We start from the raw sequence: 20,698 nt of genomic DNA, 5'->3' as shown, positions 1-20,698 counted from the left end.
AGCTTGCCAGCCTGGTTTTCTGCTTCACTTCACTGGCTCTATGGTAATCTGCCAGGATCAGCCAAGGAACAGGAGATGGGAGACTGTTTGTGGAAGGACTTGAGGTTAGAACCCTATCTAATGTGAAAGCCAGCATTGAGACTAGAGCCAGACCAGTTTAATCAGGACACAGATCGGGTCACATTAGAGACAGCCTGAACCCTAACTCTGAGCCCAACGTTCCTGCTCTTGGGGAGTGGGGTTTAAAATGAAACCCCCAATTTCCCCAGTGGGGCATCAGACGGTGGGGAGAGCCGGAACATGAGGTTGGAATGCTGGAGTTTGGCTGGGGTTCATTTCCCCATCCACACCTTGGCATTTGATTAACTCTGCCTGTGGCTTTGCAGTTTTCACTGGGGGGGGGGGAGGGGGGGAGGATAAGTGCCTACAGAGCATCAAGAGGTGCAGTAAATCCACCTTTGCCGAGGAGCAGTGCTGTGCATGGCACAGAGTTTGAAGCCGGGAGAGATCAGGGGTACAGAGACGCATCTTTGGAAGGAGGGGGCCTTGCTGGGGGTGCAGGCTGGAATGCTCAGACAGTGGGGAGGAGAGGGTAGACAGACACCTGCAGGGTGGTGTCTAGCACCTGGTCCGGGGCTGTCCTCCTGCTCCTCCACTGAAATGTGGATGGGGATGGCTGGTGTGCAGTGCAGCTCAAACCCTTTTGTTTTGTCCAGCCCAGCCAGGCCCAGCCCAGGTGACTCAGACCCAGGAAGAGCCAGGTCAGCCCCCTTCACAGGCACAGAGGAGAGCGCAAGGATGTGGTTACCCCTGAAAGGGGTGTGTGTGTGTGTGTGCTCACACACTTCCCCCGGCAATCACCAGATGCAGATCTGAGGAGTTTCGTTTTCATCGCTGATCTGCAAGCTGCCTGTCTGGCTTCACAGATCCATTTCTCTCTCCTGGTTTAACAGCTTTCTCCACTGCCACCAGCGTTAACAGGTTATAGCCACAGGGGCTTTCCCGCGGGTGCCCCGCACTGAACTGTACAGCAGAGTCCTGGCTGCTCTATAGGTCTGGCAGGTAAGGCTAAATGCTCCCGGATCTTACACTAAACGGGAAAGACTCAAGCCAGGGCTTTCAGTCAGGGAGGAGCCAGAGGGCAGCAGTGACTCCAGGTTGCAGGGCAACTTTAGGATTTAAGGACATGGAGGAAGACCAGGGACAGCAGTGGGCACGGCACCTCTGTGCCACCAGCCATTCCCCCCCAGCCATGACGTGGACCATCAACTACCCCGCACACATGCAGCCCAGGGGAAAGAACCCAGCCTCCTGCTCCAAACACTCAAGGGGCATCTGTTTGCTGTGGCCAGCACTAGGGCTCATCTGCCCTTCCCAGGCTGTCAGCAGATCTCATTCGATACAGCAGAGGGCACCGACACTTCCCCCATACAAGCAATACAGGGCATGTCCTTCCCCCGGTGACGAATAGGAACAGCCACCACAGCGGGGTTGTAGTTACAGGCAGGTGTGTTAGATACGAATCATGGGAAAAAACCTTGCAGGTAATGGAACCCGCCCCACACTGACAGCTCTGGACGCGTCACATGGGGAGATACACGAACGTTACCGAGGAGCAAACTCAAAATGTCTGTGCCCATTAATCCCTGGCTAAACAGCTGCCTGCCTCGTTTGGTCCACGTGCTACTATCACAGTCACTCCAGTTAGTCGCTCTGGCACCAGGCCATCAGGTCTGCTCACACCTCTGCAGTGCATGTCACTGTCCTGAGAGTAACCGGGAGCCTCCTTGGGATCGCCTAGGCAAAGTCTCCAGCCCAACCCGCAGGAATTCAGTTCCACACAATGACAGGGATTGAACCAGGGCAGGCCCTTGAATAGAGTCATCATCCACATGCGGCAGAGGTCTCAGGGGGGCAGGACTGCTACTGGAGGCCCGGTTAAGCATGAGTTCATTCCTTGTCGTTTCTCTCACCCCAAGCCCCCTCAACACACACACACACAGAGTTACATTCTGCTATTATGTCCCCCTCCAATAACCTGGCTGGTTCCAGTGGTGGACAGGCAGGTGGCCACGTCTCCTTGTGCATCTCCAGGTTGGTGATTATGCTCTGCCTCAGGTTCTGAATGCTGTCCCCAGGATCTGTAGGGGGAACAAAATACACAGAGCTCACCACCAAAGCACCATGCACAAAAAGCCAAGGACTGTACCCAAGGTAACAATGACCCATCCCAACCATGCTGGACCCCTGCAGCCATAGCAGTGTCACATGGAGACTGAGCACTACTGGACCATACTGTACAATATATCTCCAACCCACCCTGGCAGCCCCTCCAGTGGCTGGTTAGTGGCGCATGGTAGAAACATCTCTTTTGCAAAGTTTGATATGCCTTATTCATTTATCCCCTGCCGGGAGATTCCCTGTCATGAGTCATCCTCCACCAACACCTCTTGCCCTCCCACCCTCACCTGGGGAAACCACTCGCTGACCACACCCTACTCTAGAATGCAGCAGGTGCGCAGGCCACAACGGAAAGGAAACCGCCACAGCACGGCGAATTCCAAAAGGGGAATCCAGCAAGGATTAAAGAGCCAGGAGGTTTTGGATACTCACAGAATACCTTCGTCCCGTCCTCAGGGCTCTTGGAGAAGGCCTTGAAAAACTGAAAAGAAACACAAGAGAAGAGTGTCTGCAGGAGCATCTGGAGAACATTTAACAACATTCATTGCAACCCACAGAGCACTGGTGCGGCTGCATGGACCAGTGGTTAAGGCATCAGACTGGGATTAAGGAGCTCTGTATTCTATTCCCAGCTCTACTACCAACTTGATGGGTGATTTTGGGCCAATCACTGCCTTTCTCTGCCTCAGTTTCCCCATCTGTAAAATATTTACCTGCTTTGTAAAGCGCTTTGAGAAGTGGGGCTGAAGAATGCTATAGAGAAGGTAAAGCTTATTACTTTCCCAAGTGAGTTTAATCATGCCTAATACTACTACCTAGCTCTTATATATTTTTTCAGCAGTAGATCTCAAAACATTTTACAAAGAAGATCAGTATCATTATCCCCATTTAAAAGATGGAGAAACTGAGGCACAAAGTGGCGAAGTCACTTGCCCAAGGTTACCCAGAAGGCCAGTGGCAGAACCAGGAACAGAATCCAGGCCTTCTGGGGTCCCAGTCTCATGCTCCATCTACTAGGCCTTGCCAATTTATAAAAGGTCTCTAGGCACCTGCAGAACAATCATTAAAACAGGCACAAACCGCAATAAATAAATCGACCCAATACAGAATCAGTGAAACTCCCCAGACACAAATCTGCTCAGCAGCCTACCCCACCTCCTGGCAAATGCCTCAGGGAGCAAACAGATCTTGCATCTAACCCTGAAGGGCAAACCCACATGCTGGCTCTGTCAGACTAAGCAAGGGGCTGGGAAGGAGGAGCGGGCATTCGAGAGTCAAGGTCTCTTCTCCAACTACCATCCAGACACATGTCTTGCAACCTTCCCACCATCAGCTCTCAGAATTCCTATCTGGGGGCTGTCAACAAGTCTGTCAGTGGATCTGGCCTGCAGGGATGGTGCACAGGTGCAAAACTCTTCTCGGTCTCCCCTCTCCAGATGCCAAAACTTCAAGGTTGCCCTGCTTGGCCAATTCTGCAGCACAATGAAAATTAAAAGCATGTCAGATGAATGACATTTAATACCAAGGTCAATGGCAGGCAGGGTTCTGTGCCAAAGTACATCATTCATCTTCATATTTCAATCAAGGAAAGTCCACCTTTTTTAATTCCTCTGAAGCAGACAGAATTCCCGGCTGGCTTCCCTGGGGCACTGTGAAATGCAGAGATTGTGCTGCAGAATTTACATCACCTGGCTACAGGGTACATCGGATTTCGGTTATAGATCAACCCCAGCCCCGTGAATGGCACCCATAATGGAACGGCTTGGATGACCAGGCTGTTTGGAGTGTGGGCGTGACATCTCCCAAAGGCCAGGCCTGCTCTGGAAGTGGGAGGCCACCCTCTGTCCTAGGCGAAGTCCCATAGTGCAGCAATGCAGTCTGGAGAGGACAAGTGCTCGGCTCACTGCGCTCAGTGCAAGCTCCTCACCAAAGAAGGAAACAAAGAGCGCTCTCAGCTGCCACCAAGCAGGAACAATGGGACCCTTCAACAGATCCTCATAAAGGCAGGCAGACTACCCCAATCGATGGAACAGTTGCCCAGCCAGTCTGAATGTTTTCCCTAGACTACCAGCTTTTCCAGGCTGACCCTCTGCCAACTAGCCCTTGTCAGAGCCCCACTCTCAGCCAGACAGCGGGGAAGCAGAAATCACAGCCTGTCTGAATCCAATGAGTGAAAGGGGCAGAGCTGAGTGTCCCCAGCCCACTGTCGGCATTGCACGCCAGCTCTGCCTCCCCCGGGGCCTGGTGTGCACGCTGGCCGGGGGTATGGATCAGAATCACTTATTGCAGGGGCAGGGCACAAGTGTGTGCCTACCATACGGGTGGCAGAGGAGAGATCCTTCCATGGAGGAAGATGCCCCATCCCAGCCTAGGGCTCCTGCCCTTTCCAGGAAGCTCTGTGAGGGTTCAATACGTGGCCATGTTGCGTTTGCTGGCACCAGAGCCTGGGACGCGGCAGTCAACTGTGACAGGGATGAGGGAGCCGCCGATGCTCTCATTGCAGTTATGGCATTGGGAAGCATGGGCAGCAGACCCCACAGCCCAGCCTTGCTGCGGGTGGGGGAGAGGTCGCCATCCTGCACGTGCCAAGGCACTGCAGCGACATCCCCCCAATGGCTGTGTTCAGCCAGGAGGAGAATAGCCAGGCTCAACCTTGTAAGGGCTGCAGCCCATTGGACCTAGCAGGTCCTGGACAGGGAGAAAGTCCTGCTGTTGGAGGAGCCAGCCAGGCTGACTGACCAGCTGCCTGTCAGCCCTGGGAATGGCGGGTGCGTGAAGCCCTGCCCTGGGACAAGGGCCGCAGCAAATTGGCAAAGAACGCAACGATGCCTCCAGCCCAGAGGAGGGCTGTGCCAGTGCAAAGGCTACAGCACCACATGGAGGAGAGGGGCCAGCCACTCAGGCTGCTTATCGGATGCAGCAGCACCCCTGGAGAGCTCAGCCCCCTGAGCACAGCAGCGAAGGGCCAGCAGGGCAGGCGGGAGGGTTGGCACACGGGGGCTGCGTGGGAGATAAATGCCCACGTTCTCCTTTGGCCAGGGCCCAGGAACGCAGCCAACCTCATACAGCCGAAGACCTCCCAGCCCTGGGGATCATTCATCCTGCCTCTTTGCTAATCCCTTTAAAGGCTCACCAGCAGAGGGAAGCCTGCTCTATGCAGCCATGGCAAGATACAGGCCGCCCCACAGTACGGGCTGCAAACAGTCACGCGCCCTCTGTGTTTGATGCCAGCTGTGCAGTCTCCCCCCTCCCTCCATGCAGGCGGGGCAGCAGGATCAGTGAAATCTCATGGCAAATGTTTGCCAACCAGGCTGGGCCGGGAGTGAAAGCTGTTTGCAGAAGGTGCTGTGGAGGGCAGGGGGGAGGACGACACAACACCAACCCCGTGCCAACCAACAGCCTTGTAGCACTGCCACATCAGCAGGTCCCTCTGGGCTTTGGGAGCCTTGTTGAAGACAGGCTCTAGCGCTGTATTTTGGGTCAGGCGAGGGGATTAGCCCATCAGGCCCATTCCTGTGGCATCTGAGGTAAGGGTTATTGCTCCAGCACTCGGTTCTATCCCGTCAACAGCCAATTAAAGTACCCAGCGGATTGAGGGGTCTCACAGGACCCCCCAGAGCGGGGAGCATCCCAATCCATACCTACTAATTTACACCTAGGTTTGGAGCTCTTTTTAGGCTGATCCCAGGACTGTAATTACCCCAGGAGTCCGGGAAGTTTCTTTTTCCAGCCAGCCACAGAAAGGAACTTTGGGTGGATTTTTACAGTCACCCTCTTCTTGGCCACCAGCCCAGCCATAGGGCTCCCCCAGTCAAAGCTAGGGCAGGTAGGAGGCAGAGGTGGCCCCCCAGGTATGCAAGACGCTGGGGTTAGTGCCCATTATTATGAGGCCTGAGATGGCTCTTGTGCATCTGCCGTTTACAACACGCCCCACCCCAGAGGGAACAGAAAACCAAACCAAAGGGACTTGACCTGTCATTACAGACCCAGACATGACAACTCTCAAATGTGAGATTTTTTTTTCCAGCCACCTCATTCTTTATTGAAATTATAATCTTGAGTGGCTACCTCTAGATGGCTTACTGCTTCCAAAACTTGATTGCTCACTCTGAATTCCTTTGAAATGCTTTATCTGAATAATAAACAAAGAAGCTCAGCAAACAGACTCATTATCTTGTTAGACTTTGTCTCTTTTGAGAGGTGTTTCTGTCAGGCCCTCTTAATTGTTGCTTAACTACTCAGACTTCTTTAGCAGTTGTAAGGTGTATAGCTGGTACATCCGAATCCTTTAAACTTAGAATTTGATGATTGAATAATTTATTAAAATAAAGTTATTTTTATAGTAATATCTGTGGGTTAAAGGTCACAGATTTCCACCAGCAAGGGTCATACATTAGCGCTCCCACAGCCACTACCACAGGTGCAGCTATACCAGGGGGAGATTTTCAGAAAAATACAGCCCATATTTCTTGAGCTAAAGTAGGTGATGTGCAAATTCCCAAGTTGCTGATCCTTGATTGGCGCTGCTGATGGCTCCAATCCATTGACCCGAACAGAAGTTGGAACAGACCCTCACTTTGTTATCTTTATCGAAGGAAAAGGGCTGGAAACGAACTTAAAAAAATTTAAAAAAGCAAAAAAGAGATCAGAGATTTTCCTTTACATTTTGAAATTTCCCCAAAGCAGGAGAGCCCTAAGAGGGGAGTTTTGCTGGCCTTAGAGGCAGGTCTCTGAAGGTACAGGCCAAGGCATTTAAATAAATAAGCTCTTTTGGGACTAAGTCTGTGATTATAGACCCAGACATGCCAACTTGCAAGACACGTGATTTCTTAATAAAATTAAGCCTTACTCATCATCTCATGATAGAACTCTCCAATTTCAGGATTTTTTTTTCTTGGGGGTCACCTGCTGCTGAAACAATGGAGGCCTGGCAGAGATTAATTACTGGGCAGGAGACAGGCAGATGTGGGGGTGACAGCACCTGTAACAGGGGCCAAAATCACCTTATCCAGTGCATATGGCAGAGCAGGCAACACTGATTGTCACATGCACATACCCTGGGCTTGGGTGGGGGCAGACGGGACAAAAATCAAGAGACTGATCTGAAAAACACATCTTTAAAAAAAAACAAAAAACTCATGGATTTTTTGGCCTCTCTCATGATTTCTGATCTCTTGAAGTTGGCAATCCTGCAGACATCACACTGAAACATGACTCACCACACGGCTGGGGAATGGAGGGAATTGCTAGTTGCGGGCATTGAGTTGGCCAAATTCTGCCGAGCTGGGAGTGAGTGTGTATGGGGGAGGAAGGTAGGTGATGGCATGAGGAGCCTGACCCCGTCAATGGCTCCATGCTACTGCACGAGGCCCGGAAAGTCAAACTCACCAGTCTGGTTTCACCACAGGGTTCATGTGCACCTGGGAAACGAGTGGCGTTTTGAAACATGTCAGCTAACACGTTTGAATTAACATATTTCTAAACACCACTCAGCACCTGGTGCAGGGCCAAGCCCACCGTGTTAACATTCACATTACAGTGTATAAAGCCCTAGGGTTAGCCCAACCAGCGAACGTTCTTAAACATAATTGTCTTTGTCTACACTAGGTGCTGAGTAGTGTTTACACACCATGTTTGAATACCCCACTCATTTTCCCAGTGTAGACAAAAACACAGGCTGTTTTCACTGTCTAAAAGGGAACGAGCATTAGCGATCCTGCTGCAAACTCCTAGTAGAAACAAGGCTCTTTAATTTTACTATGATGTAGCTAGGTGAGGTGAACCCCAGGTGGAGGGTGTACAGCTGACCTCATCCAGCTACATCGCGCTAAAAACTACCTGTCCCTTGTCTCCAGCAGGGTAACTCCCATGCCTTAGTTATCCCACTGTCAAAAATCCCACACACCTCTTTGCCTGGCAAAGAGACAGCCAGAGATTTTGGTCCAACTGTGACTCCAGCTAGCTGACTGCCCCTTAACTCAAGTTTATGACTGGCTACTCATAGTCGTTAAGTGTTCGTTTCAGGAGATCTGACCAGGAACCAACACTAGGGAATGTCAACCCTGGAGTCTGGCATCTTGTTAGTTAGCTGGCAATCAATTTGCTTGGGTTACAGCTCAGCCAAAGCAAGCTCACCAGCTAGCGCAGAAAGTAAACAGTAAAAAACAAGTCACAGAATTCTTCCGGCTTCAAATAATCCAAAGGGTCACTGGAAACACAGTGATGTTTGCTGAGAAGAACTCACTGACACTGTCTCTTTAAAGGACTTTGTGGGAACTGCACTAGGTCTGCCTCAGGAAACGTTTGCGGCAGAAGCATTCGAAATGGTCATATGCTGTATTCCCCTTTGCACCAGATCAAAGGCACCACACCGTCCTCCCAGCTGGAATGGATTCAGGCACTTAGAGTCCCCGTTCCTTGGGAAAGGAACACAGCCAGGACAAGAGTCGTGCTGGGAACTTGAAGGGAGGAGGAGCGGGGACATTCTGATGGAGTCTACCAGACGCTGGTTTTGCTCTCCCTTACTACGACCTCAGAGACTGCTCATTACAGGGAGTCCCCAACAGAAATGCAAGAAAGAAAAATGGAAGGTACCTTTTACTACTCTGGTGCCATTCTCCTGCCCTGTGCATGTCTGGGCACTATACAAATAATAGTTAATATTTAAGCCCTGCATCTGAACTCCAAGTTATGGGAATTCATTGCCTGTTAGCAAGGCATCTCCGAGGCTTTTGCATTATTGCTTATGTTGGACTGGGCTTTGTTTGCATGAGGAAATATTTAAATTATATATATTTACACAATTTCTGCTGGGCGCGGGACCAAGGGGTGGAATCGCAATTCAACTGCCAATAACAACAGAGCCACCCAACATGGGAAGCTCTCAAAGCACTTAACAGATGGGAATGAAATCGCGCAGCACCCTGGCAGCCTAGGGAATAGACACAAAAGTTAAGTCACTTGTGGCAGACCCCCATGGTACTTTTTACAAGAGTTGAGGTGTTAGCTCCAGCCTCCTGGCCAAATTCCTCTGTGCCTCACTACATTCTGCCTGCCCAGATCCCCACAGCAATCTCTCTCGGATATGGTATTCTTCACTGGCTGTTCTAGTCACTGGAGAAGGGATGCTGTGCACTGTTGAACAGCTGCTGTGTTTCACTCCAGAGGTGGCTGCATTTCAGTGCTGGGTGAAACGATTCCTACGTGTATGCCCAGGAATGTATTTGAGGTGCTATATAAACAGATGCAAGGTCAACATTCAGCTGAACTGACAGGGAGAGGAAACAATTAAAAGAAACAGGAATAAAGGAGAAGGAGAAGCAGGAGAAGCCACAAGAATAAAGTGCTCTAGGAGGCACAGAACCCATCTCATACAGGAGTTGGTCCTAGAGCCCTGGGTTCAATTCAAGGCTCACTCCTTCCTCAGGGGCAGCGAGTTGCACATCTGGGACAAAAGCCAGCTGGGCTTCAAGTTCAAAAGGTTGCTGATTCCTAGAAGCACGCCAGTCAGGTTTCCCTCGTCATGCCACTGCCACGGTCTTACAGGGACAGAGAGATTGCACACACAAAGGGCTCTTTTCCCCGACTGGTGTGGTCAACACCCCGTATCCCAAACAAACACAGTCTGCGCTGAGATAAACAGGATGGGGGTGGTTTTAGATGGCTTATGGCCAATGCTGCCAAAACCAAAACACAGGCTGAGACCAGGACCACAGTAGAACTGATCGGGGGCCTCCTGGGGTACCAGCCCCATGGAATGTCACAAGGTGTGTCTACACAGCGTTTCGGAGTGAGCCTCCCTGCTCCCACGGGTCCTCCCATCCCCCTGCTAGGCTTCAGACCCCGAGACTCTGTTCAAAGCACTCCCTGTGCAGGTATTTTTAGAGCATTGGTGCAAGCCCCACTGCAGAACGCTGAGTACACACACCCCTACAGACTGAAGCTGGACCAGCTCCGCTTTCCTGCCACTCCACTCCAGCCTATGCTCACTTTACCTTCAACGTTGGGAACCCAGTTATCCCAAACTTCTTGCACGCTTTCTCATTGGCTACGTCAGCACAGTTGACGACGCCGAGGTTCACCGCGGGGCTCCATTCTGAAAGGACACACAGACAGACAGACGTTAGCGGACCTGAACCTCCCACTCCAGTCCCGGCCACTCTGCACTGAGAACAGGAGCAGCCGCTGGGATAGAGCTAACTCTGAATTCAAGTGGCAGCTTTTCCCCGAGAGCCTGTCACAGCTTCACTGCTCATGGGGAGACCCCCAGCCACGCCAGCCCCAGGAAATGGGGCAGGAGCCACTAGGACATGCTAGACGAGGACTAAGTTGGAGGAAGCCTCTGTTATACCGTAGCTCACAGGTGAGCAAACTATGGCCTGGGGACTGCATCTGGCCCTCCAGACATTTTAATCCGGCCCTCGAGCTCCCGCCAGGCAGCGGGGTCCAGGGCTTGCCCCACTCCATCTGGGGAGTGGGGTCGGGGGCTTGCCTTGCTCTGCACGGCTCTGGGAAGCAGTGGCATGTCCCCTCTCTGGCTCCTACACATAGGGGCAGCCAGGAGGCTCCGCACGCTGTCCCCACCCCAAGCGCCGCCCCCGCAGCTCCCATTGGCCAGGAACCACAGCCAATGGGAGCTGATTGGGTGGCACACAGGGCTGCCTGGCTGTGCCTCCCCGTAGGAGCCGGAGGGGGAGCATGCCGCTGCTTCTGGGAGCTGCTTGAGGTAAGCACCCCCCAGAGCCTGCACCCCTGACCCCCTCCTGGGCCCCAATCCCCAGCCCTGCTCCCCCTCCTGTTGGATCATATTAAAGAAGTTCTGTATTAAAATCACAAATGAGTTTGATTCCCCATAGTTTAAATTCCAGGGTATTACTAATTAAGAGGTCTCTTGGTTTTTGGTACTGTTTCTCTCCCTCTGTGTGTGAAACTTGCAAGCTGCTAATTGTGTTAGTACATTCTAAGACAGAGTCTGTTCTCAAAGCAATTCACAGAGACTCAAAGCAATACTCTAACAACAGAAACAGCACCCAGAGACTCCCCGCCCTTTTGTTGTATTAACAATTGTGATTTAAAATAGAGATGGAGGATGTATGTGGATGGATGCTTGGTGTGGATAATAACTAAATGATCAGGGAGGTGCCAGCCTAAGAATCCAGTGTCCATCGGCTGAAGAAGGCGTCAAGTGGAAATAACCAGAGGACCCCCGGAGGGCAGACTGGAATCCACCCAACAGCCTCAAGAATGGGAGAACCAAAGAACAAGATAACATCTTGGAGCCGTCAGGAATGTGCTATCTGCTGATTGATTCAGCAACAGCATGATGCAGCAATTCCCATAGACTGGCATAGGAAGAAATTCCTATAAAAATAGACTCTAAAAAGTCAGAACTTTGGGGTCTGATTCTGCAAACCAACTTCCAGGAGCATCAGATGAGCATCTGACAAGGCCCTGCTCCCTCCTCATGTCCAGGCCACCTGGCCAGTGGCTTGGCATGAGCAACTCTAAGGCTGGTAACTATGATAACAACTTTGCAGAACCTGTGTGTGTGTGTGTGTGTGTGTGTGTGTGTGTATGAATGAATGTGTGAATAAATGAGATTGTATGGAATGTTATAGCTGTAACTAACTGCTTACTATGATTCTTTCTGTATTCACAATAAATGTGGTATTTTGCCTTTTTCCCTTTAATAAGATCCTGCTGGTTTTTATTTTATTGGTACAACACCCCCACCCTCCAAACCCCTCAGTCCCAGCCCGGAGAACCCTCCTGCATCCCAAACCCCTCATCCCCAGCCCCACTCCAGAGCCTGCACCCACAGTCGGAACCCTCACCCTCCACACCCAAACCCCCGGCCCCCACCCAGAGCCCCTCCTGCACCCTGAACTCCCCTTTTCTAGACCCACCCTAGAGCCCACACCCCCAGCTGGAGCCCTCATCTCCTTTTGCACCCCAACCTCCAATTTCGTGAGCATTCATGGCCCGCCATACAATTTCCATACCCAGATGGGGCCCTTGGGCCAAAAAGTTTGCCCACCCCTGCTGCAGCTACTGCTCCCTACTGCAATTACATAATAGCTGCCCTTCAGTGTACTGGACCTGTTTCTACTTGTATCTCACTCCCAGACACTGCTGAGGACTGCATAGACTTCCAGCATTACCTACATATCCCTTGTGAGCAAAATCTTGCTCTTTCCACTTGGAAGAAATGCATTATGGGTAACCCTCCAAATCTTTCCCACAGTTCCATGGCCAGAAGCTGAATTCTATCCTCTTCCATTGCTAGAGCACTGCTCATCCCAAAGCACTTTCAACACTCATGCACAGGAGCCTTAGAGCCACCAGTGAAATTCACGGTACGGCATGGCAGCCGTTTACCAGTGCAGAGTAAGCACAGAAGCTTAGGACAGGAAGCAGAGCGGCATGCTTTACACAAGTCAAACCACTTCATTTATATAGGACCAGGAATGCGCAGGCCACTTCACAAGCAAATGCTATGGGGGTATTTTAGGACTGGCTGAATGTAATGCTCAGAGCTGGAATCCAGTCAGGAGACTGGGGCTCAAACCCCTTTTCTTACAAAAAGTATTCATGTGGGGAGCTGGGGAGTCAGGAACTCAGTTTTCCATCTCTCCCACCCCACTGCCCGTCTAGCTGTCCAGTGACCCAGCCACCATGCTGAGGCTGTGTTGGGATGCTCACCTAGGAACAGTGTCATCAACAACGCTTCCTGCAGCACCCGGCCTTTTCCTCGGAGGGCTCATCTCCAAGGACAGCCCAGGCCCACTTGGCTTGCCAGCCACAGTTTGAGGGTTGCAGGGAGTGAAACATGCAAGCATTGCAAAGAGGCGGATAATACCACATTGCACGTGTGTGCACTTGGGGGCTGAGAGCTGAGCAATTCACGCTGTGCTCGGCATTCCCCCCACCCGCAAACTGGCATCCTCACTCTGGCCCCCAGCCTCTTCTCTCTGGGCTGCAGTCACTGGGTGAGGGTAGGGCCCAGAACCAATATACAGCTCAACAGAGCTCACAGCTTCTCCCCCTCCCAAAAGAGAAGCCCCCTAGACTTTGCAGAGACAGGAATCCCACAGTAGTCATGGGTCAGCGCAGTAAACTCACAAGTCTCATCTGTGGGCAAGGTGCCAGGGAGGGAGAACTGGGCCCTTTTGTTCCAGGGACCTTGCCTCCTCCACTCCAGGCACAACAAGAACACCCTCCTGGCCTTTCACAGTGGCAGGCTGAGCAGACGATCCTGGGAGACCGGAGGAGGAACACAGGGGAGAGCAGCTCCGGCCTGGTGCCAGGGGCAGAGCTGGGCAAGGATCCAATGTAGAGCTGTTAATCCCTCTTCCATAAACACTGTGGCTCAGAGGCTTCTCTGGCAGCAGTTGTGAGCCCAGAACACTCTCTCACCCTCCCCACATGTTGGCACAGGCAGGTCCTTACTCCCCAACGCATAGCAATGCTGTCCTCACTCAGACAGGCCAGCTCCAGGGTCCATCTCACAGTCAGTGAGTGCACAGCTGCTCCATCCATGCCTCTGGCTCCTCCTGACACCACGGCAAGTAGCCCCCGCGCGTTTGTTTGAACAGAGCATCTTGCTTAGGAAGCTAGACCCTGCATTCACCTCCGGAGACCCCTGGGGATCCATTCTAAAATGATGCTTGACTAGAAAAAATACACCCCCCTGAAAACTCACAACTCAGCTCTTCTGAGCTGTGAGCAGCAGCCAGATACTTGCAGGCGCCTTCCAAGCACGTCTGCACGGGACAGCCCACCCCTCAGAGGGAAGCGTATCTGACTGATACAGCAACTTCCTCCATTTGCTCTGGGGTCTGGTCCATGGAACATGCTCGAAAGGATGGGAACAGGAGCCAAGAGCTCGGAGGTGGTGGCTACAGCAGGGATGGAATACAGTGGCATCTATTAGCTATTCTTCTGGCCACTGCAACCAGGTGGCTACATCAGCTAGTGTGGTTGATATGCAGGAGCTCTGGCAGGGACAGAGGTGTTACTGCAGGCAGCCATCAGGACAGGTCACACGGTACTATTACTTGTGCCAGCCACACAAGAGAACATTGTGCAACAGCACGGAGGGGGTTGGAGTCCAAGGGAAATACCAGCCCCAGCCCCACCCCACCCCCAATATACTCCAGCCCTCAAATCACTGCACAAGCTCCACTTGCAGCTCTTAATTTAAGAAGCAGTTCTCTGCATTTATTGTCGCAGCAACCCCTGCTGGCCATTTGAGGACAAATGCAGTGCTCCAAAAGGTGCCCGCTCCCAGCAAATGAGCACACTGGCAACGATGCTGCTATCTGTGCTTGAAGGAGCAGGGCAGGTGTCAAGGCTCATGCAGACAGTTCCACAGGGCAAGAAGGAGCCAGAACCAGGGTTTGGGGCAGGTTGCCCTTTAGTTGCACACCCAGGCAGTGCCGGGGTCCTGGAAACGTTCACATCCTTTACTCTAGTCTCTCTCTGCAGAATCCCCAAGATCCAAAACGCAACATCCCTTCCACACAGCACTGAATAGATCCCAGCCACTGAGAGCTTCCCTCCTGTCCCAACAGTCTGCTTCTATTCAGCTCCTCTGTAGCCATGCTACAGCTGCTACACAAGGACTGTGTCGGGGCTCCCTAGAAACCATCCCGGCGTGCACACACTGGCCGTGGAAGCTGGCCTCACAATCAGACTGAGGGGTGTTTGCCTCTCTCTTATTGTGTGCTGCCCTGGGGATGATCCATTTGAAAGCACAAGGCTTTCCTTCCAGGTGGGTTTCATGCTCCGCGCCAGTGGACATAAAAGGCTCAGCTCACATTAAGGCAGCGGATGGTTTAACACACATTTTGGGTGGAGAAAGCCAGGAAAAAGCAGCACTAGCAAGGGCCAGGCTAACGCAGACAAGTGCTGTGCAAGCTGCCCTTATCCTGCAACACCCCTGAGCTCTCAGACGTCTCCGCCAAGGCAGCTCAACTCTGACCTGCAACACCCCTGCTATTCCGGTTATTCCAGTGCCGGGCTCTCATCCCAGCTTTGCTAATGCGCCTCAAACCTGACCTGCAGCACTTGCTCCTATTTCCCTGCTGGGATGCAGATCTGTCAGGGCTCCTATGTTCTGACCAGGGCTTAGGGCAAGAGGCATGGAAAGACTTCCACGTGAGCAGGCAACGGCAGGGCTGTGGGGAGGAGACACGTAATGGGGATGTGATGGAGGCATATTAAAGCATAACTGACACAGAGCAGGTAATCAGGGGGCCTGCTCATCTAACCCAAGAACATGGGGACAATCAGTAACATTGAAAGGCAGCAAAACTAAAACCGATCAGAGGAAATCATGCTAAAAACACAATTAACGTGTGATCTCACTACCACAAGATTTCATTGCGGCTCAGAGTTTAGCAGGATTTAGAAAAGGCCTGGACAAGCGGACAATATGGCTGAGAACATTCAGTTACATTAGACAGGAAAAATTAGAAGGGCTCTAAACTCTCAGGCCTCAGGACGTAAGTCAGACATTGCCTGGTAGACACTAGAAATTAAGTTCCCCTACAGGCAGGATATTCCGTAGTGTCCATTAAGGGGATTCCTGCTGGCCACTGTCAGGGACAGGGTGGTGGGCTAGATGGGCTACTGGTCTGACAGCTCTATGTCTTTAATTCTCCTGAGGAAAAGTTTCCAACTGTAACCTGCTGCATGACGACTTTATGACGTGGGGATTACAAGGAAGCAAAACTCTTCCCCACGTGGGACTTAAGGGGACATTTACCAAGGCACAAATGGGACGCAAGCACCCAACAGCCCTTTTGAAAATCTCCCCCTAAGCCAGATTGGAGCTCAGGGCTTCCCGAGTGCAGGGAAAGGGGAGCGTATGAATTGCACTGATCAGCTGAGAAAGGGATTTGGGTGGGAGAAACACAAAGGAGAAACAATTCTCCCCTCCCATCCAGGCAAGGTCTCTTCATACAAACTCTCCATCACGTTTTCATACGACAACCCAAGATGGATTTGGCAAGCCAGGCTCTTTCCCGCTCCAGGAGGTTTCACTTTAAAGATCAGCATTTGCCCAATTAGATTCATGGAGATTTTCCAAGTCTGATTTATGGGCTTCTGCAGCCATCAGTGAGCAGAGACAAAATTCTCTAGTGTCCTGGCCTCTCCTGCCAGAATTGAAAAGGGGGAGGAAAAATTGCAACGACAAGCAAATCCAGTCCGGGGCTGTTGTGAGGGGCTGCAAGGGGCCAGAAGCTCCCTGCTTAGATTGTATCAGTGCACACCACCATCGAATGCTGCACTAAAGGCACGTTTGTACCTCTTCAGCCTTGGCATGTGGGTGTGTGTACTTCCTCCAGCTGCATGAGCTGGGTTCTGTCAACACACGTCAGAGGGGAGGCAAACATGGGTTCATAGTGAAGACTCTTCTGTGATTACATCAGCAGGAGAGCTCTGCACAGAGTGTGTGTGTGACGCCCTGCTGGCACAGAGTCAAATACAGATTTTTGGGCCAATGGGAGGCCATGTGCCCACAGCACCCAGAGTCATCAATTCCAAGGCCAGGAGGGACCACTGTGATCATCTAGTCAGGCCTCCTGCGTAACACAGGCCACCAGCACATGGCTCCTTTCCCCGCTGCCCACAGGACACCAGCCCCAGTTGACAGCCGTCATCACTAAGTGTCTTCCTCCAGACAGGGTTGAAGGGCTGTGAACTCACCCCAGAGAACTGCAATCAGCATCCTCCTCCTCTCAGCTCCAGTCATTGGAAAAGCACGTACAGCCTGGGGCGTGAGACCCTACTGCTTCCATCCCAGCTCAGAGGATCTTGGCCTTCCCATGTCTGTTTGTCCCCAGCCCTGGGCATGTCACTGTGCAGGAATCTTATCTGGAGCATACTATAGAGGGGTCCAGAAGGTACAGGCAATTATAGCAAAGGGTCCCTAAATGATGCTCTTAGGGGGACCAGATACTGGAAGTTCAATCCCTATGGTAAGGTCACCAGAGAGACATGGCTGGCTTACAGCATCAAGCCACAGGCTGGCCCACAGCATGTGGGATCCTGCTCTGTGTAAGCCCAGATCCCATGCAAGCTTGGCAGCGGATGGCCCACCCTACCTCTCCCTGGAGGCATATCTGGAGAGGAAAGCAATAAGTCAGTGTGCCTCTCCTCTTCTAGCAGCCGGGGACCTCACTGTCATTGTGGTTAAGGCATAGGAATGGGAACCCATGGATCAGAGGCCTGGCCCTAGCTGTGCCAGTGACTTGCTGGGCGATCCTGAGCATCACATAGCCTCTGACAGGTTATCCCTTCTGAGAGCCGGGAATAATGCTTCCCTCCTGTGGATAAGGAGGGTTGGAAGCTGAATCCCTGACTGTTTAGGAAGCACTTTGAGATCCCCAGATAGGAGGAAGCAGAGGGAGTGAAAGGTCATTTGATCCTAAAGCTGGTCCTGGCCACCCCATTATCATAGAATATCAGGGTTGGAAGGGACCTCAGGAGGTCATCTAGTCCAACCCCCTGCTCAAAGCAGGACCAATCCCCAATTTTTGCCCCAGATCTCTAAATGGCCCCCTCAAGGATTGAACTCACAACCCTAGGTTTAGCAGGCCAACACTCAAACCATTGAGCTATCCCTCCCCCCTTATGGCAAGCTCCCCCCAGAACCTTCAGGACGATGCACACGGGAAGTGTTGAAGAGGCCTTCAAGGGGATGACAAGGATCTCGAAGATCCCTCCTGGCCTCCCACTAAGTCACACAGTCACATCAGCGCTGTTCCACCAGCGTCTAGAATCAGGGTACAACACCAGAAAACACCTGTGAGCATGAACCAACACTCTTGTCATCCAGTTACACAAACCTCAGGCTGTAATCTCATCACCAAGGCTGCATAGTCTAGTACATAGGTAAGGGAGTTCTACTCACAGCTCTGCCACTGATTCATTGGGTATCCTTGGGAAGACCCTTAGCCTCTTTCCCTCAGTTCCTTGATCTGTGCAATGGGGATAATTATAGTTACTTACCTACCTCACAGCAGCTGCAAAGATTCAGTGCTGGGAAAGCCCTTGGAAGGCACAAATGTAAATCCTTCTCCTATCTCGCATACTAAGCATGGCCATGCCAAGCAGATACTGAGACCTCTAAGGAAACAAATACGCTGTAGGAAGTGATGTGAGTGGCTTCCCCATTGGCACGTTTCCTTTTGAGTCGGTCCTGAGCCATTGACACCCCAGCATACTGCTAGGCTGCACAATGCTAATGCCTCTCGGGTGAGACACAAAATGGCTTGTCTGAGCTCATGGCACTTTGGGGAAGAATAGGGGTGTTTCTTACATTGGAATTTGGCCAGAGTATCTACAATTCCCTCCGCACATTTCAAATGTCCACAATATTCTTCACTTCCTTCCCACAACTGCCATTCAGTGCCACTGCAAATTTCTGAACAGCTGTCACATTCTGCCTGCAGGGCGGCTGCTGCTCTTCAGTGGCTGGTGGAGTGATTCACGTGCCTCTAATTGGGCAATCAATTACAATTGTAAACACACCTTGGGATCCCTCAGGATGAAAAGTGCTCAGACCCCATCTCCCTGGGCTGCAGGCCCCAAACATCACAGTAGGGCCCAACTGGGCAACCACTATGCATCCGATGAAGCGAGCTGTAGCTCACGAAAGCTTATGCTCAAAAAAATTTGTTAGTCTCTAAGGGTGCCACAAGTACTCCTTTTCTTTTTACTAAGCACCAATTCATCAACTACTCATTGATGGAGCCACCTGTGGCAACAGGAGTTGTCCCAGCCCATGCTCAGGCACAACGCAGCCTTTGATCTACAGAGACTCCATCTGTGACCTTCAAACACACACGCCCATTGCCCAGGGCAAAAAGCCAGTGGGGAAAAAACCTCCAGTTCTCTACCCCCCACCCCGCCCCGCCCCGCCCCCTCCAGTAGCTCCCAGACCCAGTCTGTATTAGGGCCTCAGCTGATCAGATCAACACTTGCTGGCCTCCTCCACAGCCAGCTGGAGAGTGCCTGAGCCCCGGGCAGATGAGAAAGGAGCCACAGCGTTAGAGTGAACCCAAAGTCACAATATGAGAAGGAAAGCCTCCCTGGAAAGTGATGTAGCTACAACGCAGAAGCGAAGCGAAGCGAAGCAGGAAGAGGCTTCGTTTGTATGTGGTTTTTTACAGCAACTTTAGGGAAGTTGCTCAATTAACTGCTCAGCAACGGGCACTAAAGCTACAGCGCAGAGTGCTGCTGGGACCGGTCAGCCACGCACAAGAAACGGACGCAGCAGGGGACGGCCAGGCGGCCTCCTTTCCGCACTCTGCAAGGGACCCGGAGCAGGGATGCTACAGCCAAGGGTCTCGGAGAGGCTCTGACGGGGGGGGGGAAGGGAAGGGAAGGGAAGGGGGGAGGGAGGGACGAGACACACACACACACGGAATTAAGAGGGGAAAGGAGTGTGGGCGAATGAAGATGCCAGGGAGAAGGCACAGCGATAGCCAGAAAGGGGGCTGAGGGTGCAGAGAAGAGAAGCGAGGACTCCGGAGAGCCGGGACAGGGCCCGAGAAGGTGGGTGGCAGAAAGGCCATGGGGCGGCCCCAGGACAGCGTGGGCCCTTTCTATGGGGAGGGGCCCAAAGGAGGGGCCCGGGGCCGGGCCCAGGGCTGGCCCGTGGCAGGTGGCCAAGTGCCCACGCTAGGGGGGCCAGGCAGAGGGCGAGGGCTAGGGCCGGGGGGAGCGGGGCTGCGGTGGCCCGGCCACTCACCCTGGATGTCGGCGGCCAGCGCCCGCCAGGTGGGGGCGAAGTGGACGCAGTGGCCGCACCAGGAGGCGTAGAACTCCACGAGCCAGGCGCTGCTGGAGTTGAGGACTCTGCGCTCCAGCGTGTCCACCTGCAGCAGCACCAGCGCGTCGCCGGGCGAGTAGAGGCCGCCGGGCTGCGCCCCGGCCAGGGCGGCCGCCAGCAGCAGCAGCAGCGCGGACGGGGGGCAGCGTCGCCCCGCCATCTTCCGCCGGGAGCCCGCCGCACAGTGGCTGCCGGCCGGGCCGCGGGGGAAGAACTTTGCGGCCGTAGCTGCCGCTGCCTGGCCCTGGCCGGCGGGGGAGGAGCTGCAGGCGGGCCCCTCCCGTCCCCGCCCCTTCGTTGCGGCGGCCACCCTGGCCTGGGCCAGGGCGCGCGCGCTCAGCCGCGGGGGGGGGCTCGGCTCAGCTCCCCTCCCGTCCAGCCCCCGCTCCAGAGCCAGGGGGTCCAAGGCTGGCTGGGCGGCAGCAGGGGTGGGGACCCGGGCACGGCTGGCTTCAGGCATGGGGACGCCCGGTACCTGGAGAGCCCCTTCCCCCAGCCGTGGTGGTTACCCCGCCTCTGCTGAGCCGGGCGGCAGGTGGCACCTGGGAGCAGGGTGCCACCCCCCACAAAGCGAGGGGTTTAAAGCAGCAGCGCCCCTGTAAAACTTTCCCTCGGCCTGCAACAAAATGTTACCCGCGCAAGAACGACCCTGTTTCCTACTGGCATAGGGAGCCT

The 20,698-nt window shown here is 53.0% G+C and overlaps 1 protein-coding gene across 1 annotated transcript in view; it reads right to left on the bottom strand.

Moving 5' to 3' along the window:
- The window catches only part of QSOX1 (quiescin sulfhydryl oxidase 1), a 40,765-nt gene extending 20,482 nt beyond the window's left edge, over positions 1 to 20,283 (bottom strand). Inside the window, exons 1-4 of the mRNA XM_043520763.1 lie at positions 19,943 to 20,283; positions 10,176 to 10,276; positions 2,614 to 2,662; positions 2,039 to 2,141 (exon numbers count right to left, since the gene is read on the bottom strand). Coding sequence (XP_043376698.1) covers positions 2,039 to 2,141; positions 2,614 to 2,662; positions 10,176 to 10,276; positions 19,943 to 20,183 — 494 coding nt within the window. The 5' untranslated portion in view covers positions 20,184 to 20,283. The remainder of the gene's footprint in view (positions 1 to 2,038; positions 2,142 to 2,613; positions 2,663 to 10,175; positions 10,277 to 19,942) is intronic.
- Positions 20,284 to 20,698: the final 415 nt, after the last annotated feature.

This window comes from Chelonia mydas, chromosome 8 (genome assembly GCF_015237465.2).
Source record: "Chelonia mydas isolate rCheMyd1 chromosome 8, rCheMyd1.pri.v2, whole genome shotgun sequence".
Classification (NCBI taxonomy): domain Eukaryota; kingdom Metazoa; phylum Chordata; order Testudines; family Cheloniidae; genus Chelonia; species Chelonia mydas.
This window is presented reverse-complemented; position numbering and strand designations above follow the sequence as displayed.